At 38.2% G+C, this 19,147-nt stretch overlaps 1 protein-coding gene across 1 annotated transcript in view; it reads right to left on the bottom strand.

Annotated features, from left to right (window-relative positions):
- SYNE1 (spectrin repeat containing nuclear envelope protein 1) overlaps nucleotides 1-19,147 on the bottom strand; it is a 389,799-nt gene that overhangs the window by 314,661 nt on the left and 55,991 nt on the right. Inside the window, exon 3 of the mRNA XM_045188911.3 lies at nucleotides 3,758-3,819. Coding sequence (XP_045044846.2) covers nucleotides 3,758-3,819 — 62 coding nt within the window. The remainder of the gene's footprint in view (nucleotides 1-3,757; nucleotides 3,820-19,147) is intronic.

The following is a 19,147-nucleotide window of genomic DNA, read 5'->3' on the forward strand; positions in this document are numbered from 1 at the left end:
AGGGTGTTAGCATGATGGGACCAAGCATGCTCTAGCTTCACAGAATTGCTTTGGGAGCAAGCCTTCTCACAGAGACAGCAGAGAAAGGGGCCCCATGTCTTGACTGAGAGGCTGAGTCGGAGATATGAAATTGACCTTTCTTCTGTCGCAGGTGAGATATCGTGATTCTCAGAAGTGAGCACATGGCAGTAGGGTGGGAATGTGTTTCCACTGTAATTTGGGTGTGTATGGAAATGTGACCTCGGTGAGACTATGAAGCCTAGAATGCACATGTGCTTTTACAGTGACAGCGTACACATAGAAATAGAGATGAAAATGAGGACAGAAATGGGGATGGGGAGATTGAGATAGAGACAGAAATGTTGGGCAGTCTTGTGATAGAGGAGGAGATAGAATGGGAGAGTTAGAGATGGTACCTATGTGGGAGAGCTGGGTGGGAGAATGAGAAAGAAATAGGGCTGGAAATAGAAACGCACAGGGGGATGAAGGTAGTCAAAGGCTGGGGAAGAGAGAGGGATGAGCAGGGGACCATGTGATTAACTGCTGAGACAGATGAAGACATAAACATCTGCTCTATAGCTACCCTAAAACTCCCAACAAGCAAGGAAGGATAACAGGGTCAGATGAGATTCTGCAAATGTTTTTGAAATATAAGTGAGTAGGAAAAGAAAAACATTCTCCAATGAATTTACAGGTTTTATGTTTGGGAAGATACTACCTTGTTAGTATAAATAAGTTCAGGATAACAAGTACAGGTCTCATTTTTCTGCTTCTGTTTTCAGTTTTTGGGATGACCCACAGAAAGAAAAAAATCACAAGTACATTGGAGAAAATTTAAAAAAGAATAAAAATGCTCTGTCACATTAAGGTTATAATGGAGCAGTTGTGGAGATAATAATTATCTGAGTCTTTCAAAATAATACTATAGATGCAAAAATGTGCACAGCAGGGAAATCATGTGGACTTTAGATTCATGTCTGGATTACAATCTCAGCAGCAACAATTAGGAAGATGAATGCTATAAAATAGCCGGTGTTAAGCATTTATCACAATGCCAAAGTTCATCATTACTTTTCCCCCCTCAGTGATGTCTTTACTATTATAACAAAATAAGAAAATATATAGATTCTTTGCTGTTATTTTTTATCAAACACCTCTCTATGGTACCCAGCACTGTGCTTAGAACTATTAGGATTTATAAAGAAATTCCAAGAATGAGCACATGCCTTATTAAAGACTTTGCAATGTTATTGGGAGCTGAGATGGGGAACAGTCCAAAGTCATTTAAGACAGGCTGAACCTCACGTATGCTGTAGTTCTGGACAAGTGCTGAGATTCTAGATCCTACGGCACCTGAGGCAGGAAAACCAGAGAAGCTGGGGGTTGGCCCTGAAGGATGGCTGCAGGGGAACTGTGACATTCCTGGAGCATTTGCTAGAGGACAGGCACAGTGTTTCACATGTGGTCAGAAGGGACTTCATGAATGAGAGAGGCTTGCACTACACAGGGAAGGTTAGGGCTGGATATTTAGATGGGAAGTAGCGGGGCGAGGTCACGAAGCAGGGCTGGGAGAGAACAGAAGAAATGTACACATTTGCAAAGCCTGTTCCCACAGCCAGCTATCACATAACTATGTAATGTGAAACAGTAATGAAGCAGTTACAGAACAGACTTGAAAATAAACTCTGGGAAGATCATTGCTCCACAAAGGCCCCTCCCACACTGTAAGTGTGCGGTACACAGAGAAGTGTGTCCCAAGAATTTTACTTTAAAAACTTTCACAAAAGTACTCAAAATATTTTTTAATAAAAAATTAATCATAAATTATTTTCACCAATCAGATTAGAAATCACTGTTAACTTTAAAATGGGTTATGGTGTAAGGAATGGGCATTCACCTAAGCTCTTGGTACGTATTAAATTATAAATGTATCTATTGACTAGCCACTCACTTCTAGAAATGTATCCTAAAAAAAAATCACACAAGTATACAAAGATGTAGGCTCGAGGACTTTCAAGGTGGTATTTTATATTATACCAAACAATTGGAAACCACATAATTGACCATCTGTAGGCTACTGAGTAATTTATGATTTGTAAATTTATTATATTTACAACAAAAATCACTCATCCATTAAAATGACTATTCAACTCTGTAACTATTGTCATGGAGAGATTTGCTATGTGAAATAGAGGCCTATAGATCAGTATCTCATAAAACCACTCTGTGAAATTATGAGTCTGTGTGTAGCAAAGTGGCAATTATATGTTAGTGATGCATATATCAGACCTGTGAGATTTACGGTGATTTTTACTTTCTTTACACTCTTAAGAGGTTTATTGTTACTATTATTCACAATCAGCATGTAATCTTTTAACAATATGAAAAAAATACTCTATTTTCATTTTAGAAAAAAATATCCCTGGCTCGTGTGGCTCAGTGGATTGAATGCCAGTCTGTGAACCAAAGGGTTGCAGGTTCAATTCCCAGACTAGGGCACATGACTGGGTTGTGGGCCAGGTCCCTGGTTGGGGGGAGCACAAGAGGCAACCACACATTGATGTTTTTCTTCCTCTCTTTCTCCCTCCCTTCCCCTCTCTAAAAATTAATAAATAAAATCTATAATAATAATAATAATAATAACCTTCCCCATGGATGACAGTTCTAACTATTGCTGGCTGGCACCAGCCAAGACCTGAGAAATGAGAGGCATTTACTGCTTTTTTACAGGGCGGAATCTGCATGCAGCTTCTCATCCAGAGAACTCCCTTCTCATCAAATGACTTTTGGAAGGAGATTATAGGATAGATAATCCCAATTCATCCTGTATACAGACACATCATTCTAGTCTTCAGTCTTAGCTGGATTGTGAGCTTTTCCAGGCCTGGGAAAATGTCTCACTAACATTTCCTTTCTGTCTCCAAAGCCTCTTGTGGACATACAGTAAGCAGATAATTTGTACAGTGGGACTGAAATACATTTTCTTGTTTTGTTTGCTTCTGAACTATAAGAGACTTTGGGGGAGTCCCTTATCCAAAACCATCCACAGCGTCTCAGCAAAAGGATCCTCTACCTGAAGTCAGGCAATTGTCTCGCATTCAGTATTTATTTTTACAAATGCAGTGTTTTTTTGGCTTGCATATTTTTTCATCAGAATTACAAAAGATTAATTTTATTGTAATATAGCTATATTGGAATTTGTTTTACATTAGTTTTCATGCTCAAAGTCATCACAATGTACAAATACACTCACTGATACAAGCTAATGTCATTGTCAATCTCAGAATGATTAGTCTTTTTAGTGTCTTCCCATCACATTTACTTTTCTCTCAAAACACCTGTGAGGGAGACAAGACACTGTTTTGAATTCCTCAGGTGAAATCCTTTGCTCAGGGAAGACCAGTCCTTTCTTCTTTTTGTTCTCCATCAAAACAAACACAAAAATAAAAACCCAGCACCAATTCTCCTTTTCATATGGCATACACATTAGTGCAGAAGAAATGACTGGATGAACATCTCATCAAGATTCCTGGAATGGGCATGATGCAGCTGCTCCTGACTCAGGCTATCTGTTCATTTCTCCCCAGAGGGATTGTGAGCTAATGCTGTGTGTAGGTGACAGTTCAACTGATCGGATTGACAGTATCACTGATGAGTAATTGTGACCACGGAGAAAGAACCATTCCTTTATGCTGTGCACTTCATGATTTATGGGCTCAAACTAAGTAAACCCAGAACTCTGGGTGGTTTCCTTTACCTTGGCCAGATGAGAGTTGATCCATTTCGTGAAAGTCCGTTTTTGTACAATCTCTTGCTCGTCTAGAAGAAAAAAAAAATCCTATTAGATAACACAGTATGGCATGAAGTTATATCATGAAAAAAAATTATATTCATAGTCACACAGCTCCAGAAGTAACTGTAATATTACTTTATCTTCTAATTCACTTTTACCAATTATTGCTTAAAAGAAGAGCTGGTACAATTTCAAGTATATTAATCAATTAGGCTATTCTTTTAAGAATTATTAGCAAGTGCTTTAAAATTTACAATACGTTAGCTCTATGTTTACCTTCATTGGAAGTTCCCTGAATGATTATACCTCAGTAAAGCTGTTTCTAAAAAGTTCACTGAGATCAACTAAGTGCCAAGTTTTATGCTGCCTGCAAAGGGAGACAAGAAGACAAACAAGGCGACGTCTCTGCCATGGACTATCTAGAGGTGGAGACAGGCAAGGGAGGACATATGCAGAGCATAGGGTTATACAGCAATGCAACAAGATAGAGCTGAATACATCAGGCGTCACAGGGACTTCACCCAATGGGGAGAGTGATGAACACTCTCTTGCGTGACCTCCAAAGATTCCATCTCGTGGAGTCCACACCTTCATGTAGGCAGACTGCGCGCAGAACGTGCGACTTGCTTCTATCAGTAGAATATGGCAAAGGTGACGGGATGCCACACCCATGAACATACTACTTTATGTAAGATTCCACCTTAGCTGACTGGAGTGCGAGATTCTCCTGCTGGCTTGGAGAAGCGACCACACGTGCTATGAACACCATGGGGAGGGCCACGTGGCGGGAAAGTGTGGGCTGCCTTTAAGAGGGAGGATGAGGAGGGCCTCCCGCCAAAAGCCAGTGAGAAGCTGGGGCTCTGAGTCTTACTGCAGCAAGGAAACAAATTCTGCTAACAACCTGAATGAGTTAGAAAGTGGGTTCCTCCCCAGTTCAGGTAAGAACGCAGCCCGCTGACACCCTATGCAGCTATTTGAGGCCCAGAGCAGAAGATGCATGCAAGCTGCGTGTGGACTCCTGGCCCAGCAAAGTGTGGGGATAGTATGTGAGAGCTGTTTGAAACTGTTACGTCTTTGGGAAAACAGGAGGATCCTGGGGCTCAGAGAGCACATGCAGACAAGGTGCTGAGCTCCGGGCCCCCCTGATTAATTATGACCTGTTTCATATACTGGGATTTTACTTAGAACTTCACCTTGGAGAATCAAGTCCTCCGACAGAAATATAACAAACAAAAAAGTGTCAAAGCTTTTTTTATGCGTCATTATTAAAATGTAAAGGGTAAAGATACAGAGAGAATCTTAAGAGCAGCAAGAAAAAGACAGTTGCCTACAAGGGAGTTCCCATAAAGATGTCAGCACTGATTTCTCAACAGAAATACTTCAGGCCAGAAAGAAAATGGCATTAAATATTCAAAGTGATGGAAAGCAAGAACCTACAGCCAAGACAACTCTACCCAAAAAGGCTATCATTTAAAATTGAAGGTGAAATAAAGAGCTTCCCAGACAAAAAAAAAAAAACACAAAAACAAAAACACTAAAGCAGTTTATTACCTTCAGACAATTATTATAAGAAATGTTAAAGGGTCTTTTTTTAAGAAGAAAAAAAACAAAGAGAGAAAGGGAGAGAGGAACATAGGTCTAAAAAATAAAATGGCAATAAGCAAACACCTATCAATAATTACTTTAAATGTAAATGGCATAAATGCTCCAATCAAGACATAGGGTAGCTGAATGGATAAGAAAACAAGACCTCTATACATGCTGTCTACAAAGACTTCCTCTGAACAAAGGACACACACAGACTAAAAGTAAAAGGATGGAAAAGATACTCCATGCAAATGGAAAGGGGAAAAAACCTGGTGTGGCAATACTTATTTCTGATGAAATAGACTTTAAAACAAAGGCTATATAGTAAGAGACAAAGAAGGACATTACGTAATGATATAGGGAAGAAGCCAACAAGAGGATGTCAACATTTATGCAGCCAAAATAAGAGCACCTAAATATATAAAGAAAATCTTGATGTACATAAATGGGGTGATTTACAGTAAAACAGTCATGGGAGGAGATTTTAACACCCCATTGACATCAATGGATAGACTTTCCAGACCAAAAAAAAAATCAACAAGGAAACAGCTGCCTTAAATATCACACTAGACAAGAGCTACTTAAATGATATTTACAGAGCATTTCATCCCAAAGCAGCAGAATATACCATTTTTCCAAGTGCACACGAAACATTCTCTAGAACAGACCACATTTTAGGATACAAAACAGGCAGTGAATTTAAGAAAATTAAAATCATATCAAGCATCTTCTCTGACCACAATGCTATGAAACTAGAAATCAATTTCAAGAAAAGAACTGAAAACACACAAAGACGTGGAGGCTAAATAACACATTACTAAACTCTGAATGGGTAGACAATGAAATAAAGGAATAAATCAAGTTACCCTGAGACAAATGAAAATGAACACACAACACAAAATTTAGAGAACACACTGAAAGCAGCCCTGAGAGGGAAATTCATAGCACTACAGGCCTTCCTCGATAAGCAAGAAAAATGTCAAATAAAATTTTAACTTTACATTGCAAAGCAGTAGAACAAAGCAACCAAAAACAAGTCCAAAGTAAGCAGGAGGAAGGAAATAATACAGATTAGAGTGTAAATAAAGATAAAGATTAAAAAAAAATACAAAAGTTCAATGAAACCAAGAGCTGGTTCTTTGAAAAGATAAACAAGAGTGACAACCTTTAACCAGACTCAAAAAGAAAAAAGAAAGAGGGCTTAAATGAATAAAATCAGAAGTGAAAGAGGAGAAGTACCAACTGACACCACAGAAATAACAAAGGATTATAAGAAAATTTATGAACAACTATAACCTCAAAAAACTGGACAACCTAGATGAAATGGATAAATTCCTAGAAACATACAGTTTTCCAAAACTGAATCAGAAAAATCAGAAAATTGAAATAGGCCAACTACAACTAATTAAATCAGAGCAATAATAAAAAAATCTCCCAGCAAATAAATGTCCTGGACTAGACAGCTTCACAAGTGAATCTTTACACCAAACACTCAGAGAAGGACATCTATCCTTCTTGAACTATTCCAAAAATATTCAAGAAGAGGAAAGACTTCCAAGCTCATTTTATGAGGTCAGCATTATTCTAATTGCAAAACCAGATAAAGACACTACAAAGAAAGAAAATTATAGGCCAATAGCCTGATAGACATAGATGCAAAAATCCCCAACAAAATATTAGCAAACCAGATGCAGCAATGCATTAAAAATGTCATACATCATAATCAAGTGGGATTTATTCTGGGGTCAAGGTTGATACAATATCTGCATATTAATACGTGTTATACCACATATATAAAATAAAGAATAAAATCACATGATTACATCAACAGATGCAAAAGAGGCATTTGATAAATTCCATCACGTATTTATGATAAAAACTCTCAGCAAAGAAGGAATAGAGGGAACATACATCAACATAATAAAGGCCACATATGACAAACCAGTATCATACTCAATGGGCAAAAACTATAAGGATTCCCCTTATGATCAGGAGCAAGAAAAGGATGTCTGTTTTCACCACTCTTATTCAACATAGTACTAAAAGTTAGGCCACTGCAATCAGATAAGAAAAAGAAATAAGAGCAATCCAAGTTGGAAATAAAAAAGTAAAACTGTCATTATTTGCTGGTGATATATTACTGTATATAGAAAACCCTAAAGACTCCACCAAAAAACTTCTAGAACCAATAAATGAATTCAGTAAAGTTGCAAGATCCAAAATTAATATTTAGAAATCAGTGGTATTTTTATACACTGATAATGAACTATCAGAAAGGGAAACTAAGAAAACAATCCCATTTTCATTTGCAACAACAAAAATAAGGTATTTAGGAATAAACTTAACCACGGAGGTAAAAGACCTGTACTCAGAAAATTATAAGATACTGAGGGAAAAAATGAGAAAGATACAAATAAATGGAAGCATATATTGTGTTCATGAATAGAAAACATTAACATCATTAAAATGTCCATACTACCCAAAGCAACCTATAGATTTAACTCAGATCTTACCAAAATACCAATGGTGTATCCACAGAACTAGAAAAAATATTCCAAAAGTGTATATGGAACCACAGAAGACTCTGAATATTCTCAGCAATCTTGAGAAAGAAGAACAAAGTTGGAGGGATCACTCTACCTGATATCAAACTATACTACAAGGCCATAGTAATCAGAACACCATGGTACTGGGACAAAAACAGACATACAGATCAATAAAACGGAATAGAGATTCCAGAAATAAAGCCACACCTTCACGGTTAACTAATATTTGACAAAGGATGCAAGAACATATTGTACAATGTGGTAAACACAGTCTATTCAGTGAATGGTGTTGGGGGAATTGGACAGATATTTGCAAACAAAATAAAACTAGACTACCTTCTTACTCCACACAGAAGAATAAACTCACAATGGAGTGCAGACTTAAATGTAAGACTCAAAACCATAAAAGTCCCAGGAGTAAACACAGGCAGTAAAATCTCTAACATTTCTCTTAGCAATTTTTTTCTGACATTTCTCCTTGGGCAAGGGAAATAAAAGAAAAATAAAAAAAATGGGACTACATCAAACTAAAAAGATTTTGCACAGCAAAGGAAGTAAATAACAAAATGAAAAGACATTTCACTGAATGAAAGAACGTATTTGCTGATATATCTGATAAGGGGTTAACATCCAAATTTATAAAGAACTCATACAACTCAATACCCCCCCAAACCAAACAATCCAATTGAAAAATGGGCAAAGGACCTGAATGGACACTTCTCCAAAGAGGACATACAGATGGCCAACAGACATATGAAAAGATGCTCAACGTCACTAATCACCAGAGAAATGCAAATTAAAACCACAAGGAGATACCACCTCACACCTGTCAGGATGGTAATCATAAATTAATCTACAAATCACAAGTGTTGGCGAGGATGTGGAGAAAAGGAAATACTTCTGCACTTGTTGATTGGGATGCAGGCTGGAGCAGTCACTGTGGAAAACATTGTGGAGCTTCCTTAAAATTTAAAATTGAGCTGCCTTATGATCCAGTGATTCCACTTCTGGGAATATATCCATAGAAACCTGAAACATTGATTTGAAAGAATATTGGCACCTGTGTGTTCACTGCAGCATTATTTACAATAGCCATGATGTGGAAGCAGCCCAAGCACCCATGAGTAGATGAGTGGATAAAAAAGCCGTGGTACAGTTACACGTGGAATACTACTCAGCCATAAAAAAGGAAGGGAATCTTACCTTTTGCAACAGTTTGGATGGTCCTAGAAGGTTTTATACTAAGTGAAATAAGCCAATCAGAGAAAGACAAGTACTGTATGATTTTACTCATATGTCAAATCTAACAAACAAAATAAACTAACAAAAAAAATAGAAACAGACTCATAGATACAGAAAACAGACTGACGGCTGTCAGAGGGGAAGGGAGTTGGGGGACCCGGTGCAATAGGTAAAGGGAGTGAGCAAACAATACACAAACAAACAAACCGCATAGACACAGACAACAGTATGGTGATGACCAGAGAGAAAAGGTGTCGGGGCAGGTAGAAGAGGGCTTAGGACAGACAAATGGTGACAGAAGGAGAGTGGACTTTGGGTGGCAAACACACATGCAAAACACAGATGATGTGTTAAAGAACTGTACACTTGAAACCTATATAATTTTATGAACCAATTTAATCCTAATAAATTCAATAGAAATAAATAAATAAATAGTTAAGTTTGTGGCGATTTTTTTATGCAAAAAGAGAAAACTAACACTGAAAGGAAAGCAGGGAAGGTCTGGGAAGGCTTGAATTAGAGGTAGAAGCATCACAGCCACAAAGGAGTCACTTGACATCACTCAAAGAAAGGCTGAATTCTGTTCACTCCACTGACATCTACTGAATATCGAGTGCTTGTAAAGCACTAGACTAGATGTTGGGAGGAACACAGCTAAACAAAATGCAATTTCAATTCCGCACAGTGTGAGGAATGATGCGCGAATCTATGCTTCTAGAGCTGAGCGCTCCTAGGCTTCAGCTCACAACATCTGCCTGCCAACCAGAATGTTAACATATGAGGACAGTAACTTTGTTCTCATTGCCTACAAATACGACAAATAGGGTTGAAACAAAGAAAATCAGTAATAAAAACTTTAATTTGGACAAAATAAAATTTAAAGAGTGCCAGTATTTTAAACATGTGCTTTTATTTTAACTGTCAAGTACATATCCAAAACAAGCCAGTATAAAATAGGCAACACTCCTGTGTACCCAGGCACTGACATTCTCTCTCTCTGTCTCTATGTGCACATTACATTATTATTTTAATTTGTTATTACATATCATTTGTACCACATATGTATTAACTTATTTAATCCCTATCACAAATACAGAAGTAGGCAGTCTAACAATGCCCATTTTACAAATAAGAAAACAAGGTACCCGGAAGTTAAACATTGTTACCGAAGTCACCCAGTGCCAGAGCCAAGTTTTAGACTGCAGGTGTCCTCTTCCTATGCCACCACACCGCTGCCCAAAGATAGCACAGAAATTACCCTATTAGTTATATCAAATAATAAAGTCCTAGTTAAATCAATTTGACTTTGAACTTAAAATCTTTAGGTTCCATATAGAAGGTCATGTAGCAACAGAATAATCTTAACTAATCAAACTAGAGTTGATGACATTCAGAACCTTATCTGTAACACATAAAACCCAATCACAAGTCTAAAATAGCCAACAGATGTAGTTACACTGTTTGTAAAATTTTAAATTCAACTTGTGACTATAAACTATTTTATAACTATCATAAGACATCAATGGTTTTAAAATCTTGAAATTCATTTGCAAAATGTTAGCATATAGATTCATAAGTTTAGGTATAGAATCTACTGATAATATATTATTTCCTGATTTTAAATCGTTATACTTTTAACACTGCCACCTGTAATGGGATAGACTGCCATTGTGATAGTTCCATCTGTTGGTAAATCTCTGAGTTTATATTTAGACTTTAGCTAAAAGGTCTCCTTTTAGAAAGTTTAAATTATGATTTTGGTAGCAGTTTTGTATATATCTAAATGTCAAATTCTCTTCATGTTTCCTTTTATATTATGGCTGCAAAATCAGATTTTACTGGATCCTAACAATCTACTTTTTATATCATCAGGCCCAGCTAGTTGAATTCTAAGGAAAGATTTTCTGACTTTACTTACTCTTTTCACAAAAGAAAAATTCCTGAAACTCATCATGTCAGTCAGTAAACCCTCACTTTTTATATAAAAAGCTGAATAATTTAGTCCAGAATTTGGTAATTAAATCTGATGCCAATGGCGTAAAATGCTTAAATTGTGGAAATAATATGAACTCGGCAATAAATGTCTACAACAGTGCATAAAAATTGTTATGAATAGAAACACTACTTGATAACGCTGTTGATGAAGAACTGACCCAATGATCGTGATACAGGTTCATAAATATCTCCTTGTGCACTTGTATTTAAAGAAACATTATTTGAATGTATTTAATATTTAACTTAAGAACTTTCCTAATTTCAGCTTTTCAGAACAACATGATGTAGTCTTACTGAGTGTTCAAATGTATGCACGACTAATAATTCTACTAAAATTATAAAAACCGTAATTCATCTAGGTGTTTTTCTGAGCATGTATGTTAGTTCTAAACACAGTAAAGTTTGATTATATTCCACAAATAAACTCAGTTTTATAGTTCTAAGAATCACAGAGAACATGAAATTGATCCCATTCTTAGGTTTTATTCCCTAATTCTGTTCATGGAACCTAAGATTCACCTAGTTCTTAAGCCAGTCACCTGAAGGTCATCCTTGGCTTTTTACTTGTCCTCGTCACCCACCTAGTCAGTAAGGAATTGCTGTTGATTTTACTTTCTGAATACGCCGTCTTCACCACGATCAGCTTAGCTGAGACACCATCATCTTCTGGATGCCTATTCATTTCTAGATCAGATGCCAGCGACCAAGTCTGACTTATCTATCACTGTGGTATTTATCGCTATGTTTATTCACCTCTGCAGAGTTGATGCTTAATAAGGAAATGAATGAGATATCTGCTAAGGAAGTACTGGAAACTAAGAAACAGGCCCTGCCCTAAGGAAATGGTAATACAATGGAGACAGTTATATTTATATTGCTATAAACTACAGCTCAAAGCAATGTGTCAGCTACTGTAATAAAGAAACATAGAAAGTGCTGAGGGAAAATAAATACAGGAACAAGTAATTCTCCTATACGGTAGTGAAATGGGCTGGAAGGCCCGGAGAAGCTACAAAAGGAGCTTCTCCTTTTGAACACCAGCAGATAATTTGCTGGCAGAGAACCCTAGGAAAGAGAGGCAGTAATTTTGTAAAGGATGGCATGTTTTAGTTGGATTATAAGTAAAGGTTTAAAAAGGGATAAGGTGAGCCTAGAAAATAGGCAAGAACCAGATGATTAAAACTTCTGACTAACGTGCCAAAGAGTTAGGTCTCTATCTCACAGTCAATGGGGAAGCCTCAGTGGTTTTGGACAGGACAAAGGCATGACCACATGAGATTTGAGACACATGAAAATACATTCTGATAGCAGCGTAGAGGTTTAAAGAAGGGAGAGGAGGCTGGGAGCTGGGAGGATATTTGGGAGCACACCACCAGAACACAGGTTCAAGGTGGTGAATTCTATTCCAGGACAGCACTGACAGGGGCCAGACACATAACACGGCTGCAAGGGAACCTGTCTGAAGAAAAATCCAAAGGGAGTAGAGAGACAGGAGCTATGGGTGCTTCCTACATTTTTATCTTGGGTAACCAAATGACAATGCCACTCGCCAAGAAAGAAAAAATAAATAGAACTAGCAGGCTCAAGAGAGAAGATTAGGAGAATTCAAGCCCATGGCAAAAGGCATCCTGAAATGTTTGGATGGAATGACAGCTTCAGCACAGAGGAGAGGGGGCAGGTGAGAAGCCAGATCAGGAGGCGGGTATTCTCAGCTGGGAACCTCAACAGGTTCTGATTTAAGGACAGGTGTTGATCCAGGTGAGTATACAGGACAGATGCAGTCACCCTCCCTCCCTCTCCTGTAACTTGAATCCGGATTCTTTCCTAAAGGTCAGTCCCATATATATATGCTGGGGGAAGAGGTGGCACTAGTTATGAAAGTTCTCTAGCTCCCTTGGGGCTTTCATCACTGGTTCTGCCTCAGAACTCAGGAGCTGGAGGCTGCTGGGCCTTGAGCAATGTCTACATAGGAAGGCTATTGCATGCACACATGGGCCTGGATTACTGCTGTTATAATAATCCCCCAATTCCGGGGCAATAAGTATCCCTTTCTAGAAATGAGTGAAAGATAAAGGGATCTGGCTGTGAGATTCGATTTCTGTATTTCTTTGCTGTGTTTATAAATTTCCTCAGTATTTTGACATTTCAGGACCAGATCATGACACATACAGAAATGAAGCCCAAGTTAAAAAGTGTGGTGATATTTGACCATCAAGAAACTGTCACGCCTAATTATAGGCAACAGTTTTCCTCCTGGTGAGTCACAACTGACAGTGACGTGATGATTTCACACAACTGTGGTTTGCCCTGTGTGACTGACTCGCGGACCCGGAAGCACAGAGCTGAAGCAGAAGGTGGCCTGGGTCGTTTGGAGCCTTTGCAACCAATCATTGAAAATTTGCTGCCTAGAAACGTGTGGTATTTTCTTTTTACCATACATAATAAATTTACCATATATAATACACTATGTAAAACTAAAAAAGAATCCTATGATTACTAGCTTCTAGATATCATTACTAAATTTAAAAAATGCTTAAATATGTGCCAATAAGTACCCTTTTAACAGATAGTATTTTCAAAAATGCTAACAGTAATTGAAATTAACATATCTTAATATATTTAACAAATTCCTCTATCAGAATTTATTTCTGGAAGGTATAATATTTCACATATGGGCATCCACGTAAATGTGGTATGTGTTTATCAGAACCATGAACAATCACGAAGAGCAAAGTGCTGAACTCAATGTCATCTTGAATATAGGAAAACCAAGAAAAAGAGCTGTTTGGATAAATAGATATGGTTGTTGAGTCTGAAATTACCACGTCTGACAAAAATATTAGGGTATCCTGTATTGGTACGTTCATTTTTGATTAATATATTCAGTTTGCAATAGGTTACGATGAACCTTTTGGGTCTTTACAGATTATTATTATACACGTTAGGCACTTTAATGACAATGATGCTTAAAGAAAAGTCGTGTGCATTGCAATTACCTAAAAATGTAGATATTAATTTACACAAAGCATACATTTACAATCATATTGTTCCTAACTGTACCTAGTAATGTAAGATTTTTTTTGTCATTTGTGATGTAGATGGACCATCTTAATAAAAAAAGTTGGAAGAAATTTTAAAATAGAAATACAGAGATTGACTTTTTTGACACAACAAACTGATGTGGCTACAAAGGAAAAAACTACAACAAAAATACAAGGTGACAATGTAATTATTATTAATTATATAACAGCCACAATCAAATGACCCAAGTCAAATGATTTGTGTGTCAAATGATTTGATAATCAGAATTATATGATTCCAATTATAGACCTAAAATTACTAAATTCCACTGCTAATTTTGTTATACACAAGCAGGGTCTAAGTATTTCAACAAAATGAAATAATTAGTTCAGCATAATGAAAGAAACAGCTTATAATTACCCAATGTTTAGCTTTTTAAATTAAACATATAAATGAAAACACATTTACAGGACCAGGCTGTGGCTGGTGGTAAAACAAGCCCACAAACTCCCCACATCCTGGTCAGCATACCCATTGCCTTATCACTTTGCTGCGTCTCCTACTAGAACGTAGTGAATTTCCCCATACCGAGAGCCTGGGCCAACCTAGAAACGCGCTTTGATAAATAATGTGACTAAAGGGGTTGATTATATGTGAACACTGAGGCTGGGCCTTGAGAGGCCTTGAGGTTCCACTTTGGTTCTCTTGGCTTTGCTCCAAGACCAGCACACAATGAAGCTGGTCAGGCATCCTAGACGAAGGAAGTGTCTGGGAGGAGAACTGACCCGACTGGGCCCCCACGCAGGTGAAAGCCATGCTGAAGTTCCTGCTGAATGCAGCCCCCAAAGTGAGCCCAGGCACAGCCAGCACAGAAAACACTAACCCACCCAGAGAAACGTGAGAAACCATAGGGTGTTGTTTCTTTAAGCCACCAGGTTTGGTGGTGGTTTCACAAAGGCTAAGTGAAACAGAAATTGCGACTGAGGGTATAGTGCTGCTTGAACAAAAGTCTAAAACACGTGGTGCTTGTTGGCTTTGGGACCTGGTGAAGAAGGATGCTTGCTGGAGGGCACCAAGAGCCTGTCGGTGGAGGCTGAATGAACAGTGAGGGCTCTAGAAGGTTGGAGCTAGAACCATGCCTATTTCGTGTATTATATAGTCTGTCACCTGCAGTCACTTGAACCTGTGCATCTGGCTAGAGAGATTTCCCAGCAGAATACTGCAAGTGTCAACTGGCTTCTTACAAGGTACTAGAAGGGCAAGAGGTAAACCAAAGAGGAAACTTTTTAATTTGTGAGCAGAATTAAGAGGAAACATGAGGTCTATGTTGTAGAGGACTGGAAAATGTTATGGTTTGTCACTGGCAGTCTCTCCTGAAAAAGGATCTGCAGAGGAAAAAATAGACTCAAGGTAACAGTAAGTCAAGGGTGCAATTGTAAGACACATTGTTAAGAACTCCAAAAGATTTAAGACAGTGCCCCACTGACCTTCTCAACTGGACAAACCAGCATCCTAGAACCTTGAAAGCATTGCCCACAGCAGCTTCACGTGTGGTCCAAAGGTTGTTTGAAACTTTGGGTTTGGGCGACACAGAATGAACTCCAAGCAGGTTTTTAAGAAGCTAACAAATTTGTTAAGCAAAAACACCACCAGCTTGCACGAAGGGACAGGCCAGTTCAAAGTCAGAAGAGGACTTGGGAACCAGAAATTCTTACGGCTAGGAAGAAGGCTAAGAAACCTATTAGCCACACACATGAGCCACTTCTTATCAGAAAGACGGGGACTGTCCCTTGCCCCTAAATTAACAGAGCTAGCTGCATGTGCCCAACTGGATTTCAGAATGACTTTGGACCACGATGACTAGCTCCTTTCCATTCTTCCTTTTTTGGGACAGAAGCATGTACTGAAATGGCTATTCATTGCCTGTCTCATCCTCGCATGTTGGATAAACAGAGAGAAGCAACCTCTGTTTTAAGTTTACCAGTCTGGAGATTGAGAGACATTACACCTGAGGAGCCTTATTTGTACCTGAGTATCAGGCCACATGATACTAAACTTGGAGCTTGATGTCACAATTGGACGAGACGTTTGATGTCTTGAGAAAGGATGCATGTGTTTTGATGTGGAAAGAATATAAATAACAGTGACCAAAAGACCAATTTCAAATTATGACCACAAAGTTATCTAGTTCCCATATGCATCTTCCTTTGCAACGTGGCTTTGCCCTTCCTTCTATCAAAGAATAGAGCTGATTTTCTTCTCTCCTTGAATCTGATCTTATATTGCACTTGCTTTGATCAATAATGTAACAAAAACAACTTTCTGTCATCCGATTCTAGGCTGTTAGAAATCTTGCAGTTTCTTTTTTTAGATGTCCTAAATCACTGTCCTAAAACCACCATGAAAGGAAAGCAAAACAAAAGTTTGTACAAAAAAGAATGGAGATGTCCAATCCAATAGCCAGAACCAACTGGGTGAGGTTACCTTGGACCTTCTAGTTCAGCTAATCTGAGGACAAACTCAACCCAGGTGAAGCCAGCCAACTGAGACTTGTCTTAGGCTTCAAGGTTGATGCATCTGTTACTTTTTTCCCCCACACCCGCATACCTACCTGATTACAAATTCCACATGGGAAGAAAGCATTTTCACCATCCAGGTATCCCTAGAGACTCACCCACAGCCCAGCACATTGTCTTATGTTTGTGTCCTTAGAAAATCATCCACATTTCACTGTGAACAAACCACCCAAACCACAGATCATGAGAAATAATACATTGTAATTGTTTTAAGCCACAAAGTTTTAGAGTGGTTGTTACACAGTAAAGGCTGACTAAAGAAAGGCATTTACTTGTATCTCTCTCTCTCTCTCTCTCTCTCTCTCTCTCTCTCACACACACACACACACACACACACACACACACACTTTTGATGTCTTGATCCTCCTTTTCCTCCCCCTTCACTCTGTCTTCTAAACAGAAGGATTCTAGGCTTGCTTGTTTTGAGTCCATCTCCTCCTGGACCTTTGATGTTCTGATCAAATGAATAATGGAGAAGAAATGGCAAGAAACAAGGGCATCCAAGGTTATTCCCCACACATCCCAGCATAGATTAATGGGAGAAGACAGAGAAGAGAGGAAGAAAGAAAATCCAGAGCTACTAGAGGAGTGAACTTGAGGGATGAATGAATAGACAGAACCTTAGGGAGTTTTGCCTATGCTAAATGCTCCAATAATTGCTTTGATTTTTTTCCAAGCAAATGTTAGTAAAGACATGTTGCTTTTAAGATTTTAGGAATTGGAGTTATATTTCTTTTGTATGTAAAACCAATGACTAGATTACATTTGCAAAATTTAGTACCATCTCCCTTAAAATCTAAGGCATAAGGAATGAGAAGAATGTAATTATCTCAGTTCCTATGCTAGTGTTTCTCACCCTCATACTAACTGACATTTTGGGTGGGATAGTGCTTTGTTGTGCGAAGTTGCCCTGTGTATTACAGGATGTTTAGTAGCATCCTTGGCCTCTACCTATTCATTGTTAATAGCACCCCACTTCTCTGCTGCCCCGAGTTGTGATGCCAAAAATGTCTCCAGATATTGCCAAATTTCTCCTGGGGAAAGAATAGCCCTGTTTAGAATCCCTGACCTAAACTATGCCCTTGGCATCTATTTTTAACAATGGGAATAAACTGGTATAAACATTTGAAAAATTTATGTGTTTCAATTGAATATTATTGTCCAATTAACTATTCCAAAAAGTCATTATCATATTGGGTTATTCCCACAGTTTATATATTTATTTAGACAAAAATCTTTACCTGGAGATATATCTATTTCAGAAGTGCCAAAACACAGTAACTCTACGGCTTTTGCTGGAAGATTATATAGAAATGACACAATTTTTCCAACCTGAATGAAATATCCTATGATGTCTGAGATGCTGTCATTCAAACCTGGAAAGTTAGGGTTACACGCACAGAGTGGGTGGGAGAGGGGAGGGTGTGGATATCCTGATATTGTACTTGGTTTATTTTACTCTTCTAGACCTTTAAAAATTTTGTTCAGAACTTTAAGAAAACAAAACAAGAAATCAGCTTCAGTTGATTATTAAAAATATGGCCTGAGCCGTTCCTTACGGCCTTCGGACCAGGAAAAGCATACAGCACACGCCAGTCAGCCAAATATTTTTAAAAAATTAAATCTTTTAAGAATTGTAATGTATTTGGTTGGAAGGCAGTTAAATATGTGTGGTTTTCTAGGGACACACAGATTAGACAATGTGCCAGGTGGTGACACTGGCAGCGGGTTACTCTGTAAAAACAACAGCAGGGGAAACGCTTTCTGTCAGTGAGGAGTTTCAATTAGGTATGGATGGCGTATGGGAGAGAGGAAGTAACAGATGTGTCAGACTTGCATCCTGAAATAGCCCTCAACTTCATAAAATTTTAATAAAATGATTTGGTGGGCAACAATGAGGACAGAGAAGAGGTTGTTGATAATCTTTCTTTGTCCCACTTACTGTTAAAATTCATACTTTTCTCAGCAGAAATATTGGTGTCTGTGATTACAAGCTGCTGATTAAAGATGACATAGTACGTGGTGTGCCCACCCTATATTCCTAAAATTCAAAAGATTGTGAATTTGAAAACAAAGCCGGGCACTCAGACTTTTGCGTGAGGAACTGTGTGTCCAACACAGAAGTGCAGTGGTAAAGGTGTGCCCTACCGAAGAGTGATAACCACAACGAAGAGGAAAGAAGCGGTGGGTACAATGAGGAAGTGGCAACAGCAGAGGTCATTGTGGCAGTCCATTCCGGGAGCTTCTGCAATGTCTTCTGGTTCCAAATAAAGATAATCGATTTGAATAGTTTCGACAGAACTTGTTTTCCTGTCACTTTTTCCTTCCTCTATTTGTGGATAGAAACATTGCAAAAGAAAATAAGCATGTAGTGAATTAATGGAAAT

Source organism: Desmodus rotundus, chromosome 11, assembly GCF_022682495.2.
Source record: "Desmodus rotundus isolate HL8 chromosome 11, HLdesRot8A.1, whole genome shotgun sequence".
Taxonomy (NCBI): domain Eukaryota; kingdom Metazoa; phylum Chordata; class Mammalia; order Chiroptera; family Phyllostomidae; genus Desmodus; species Desmodus rotundus.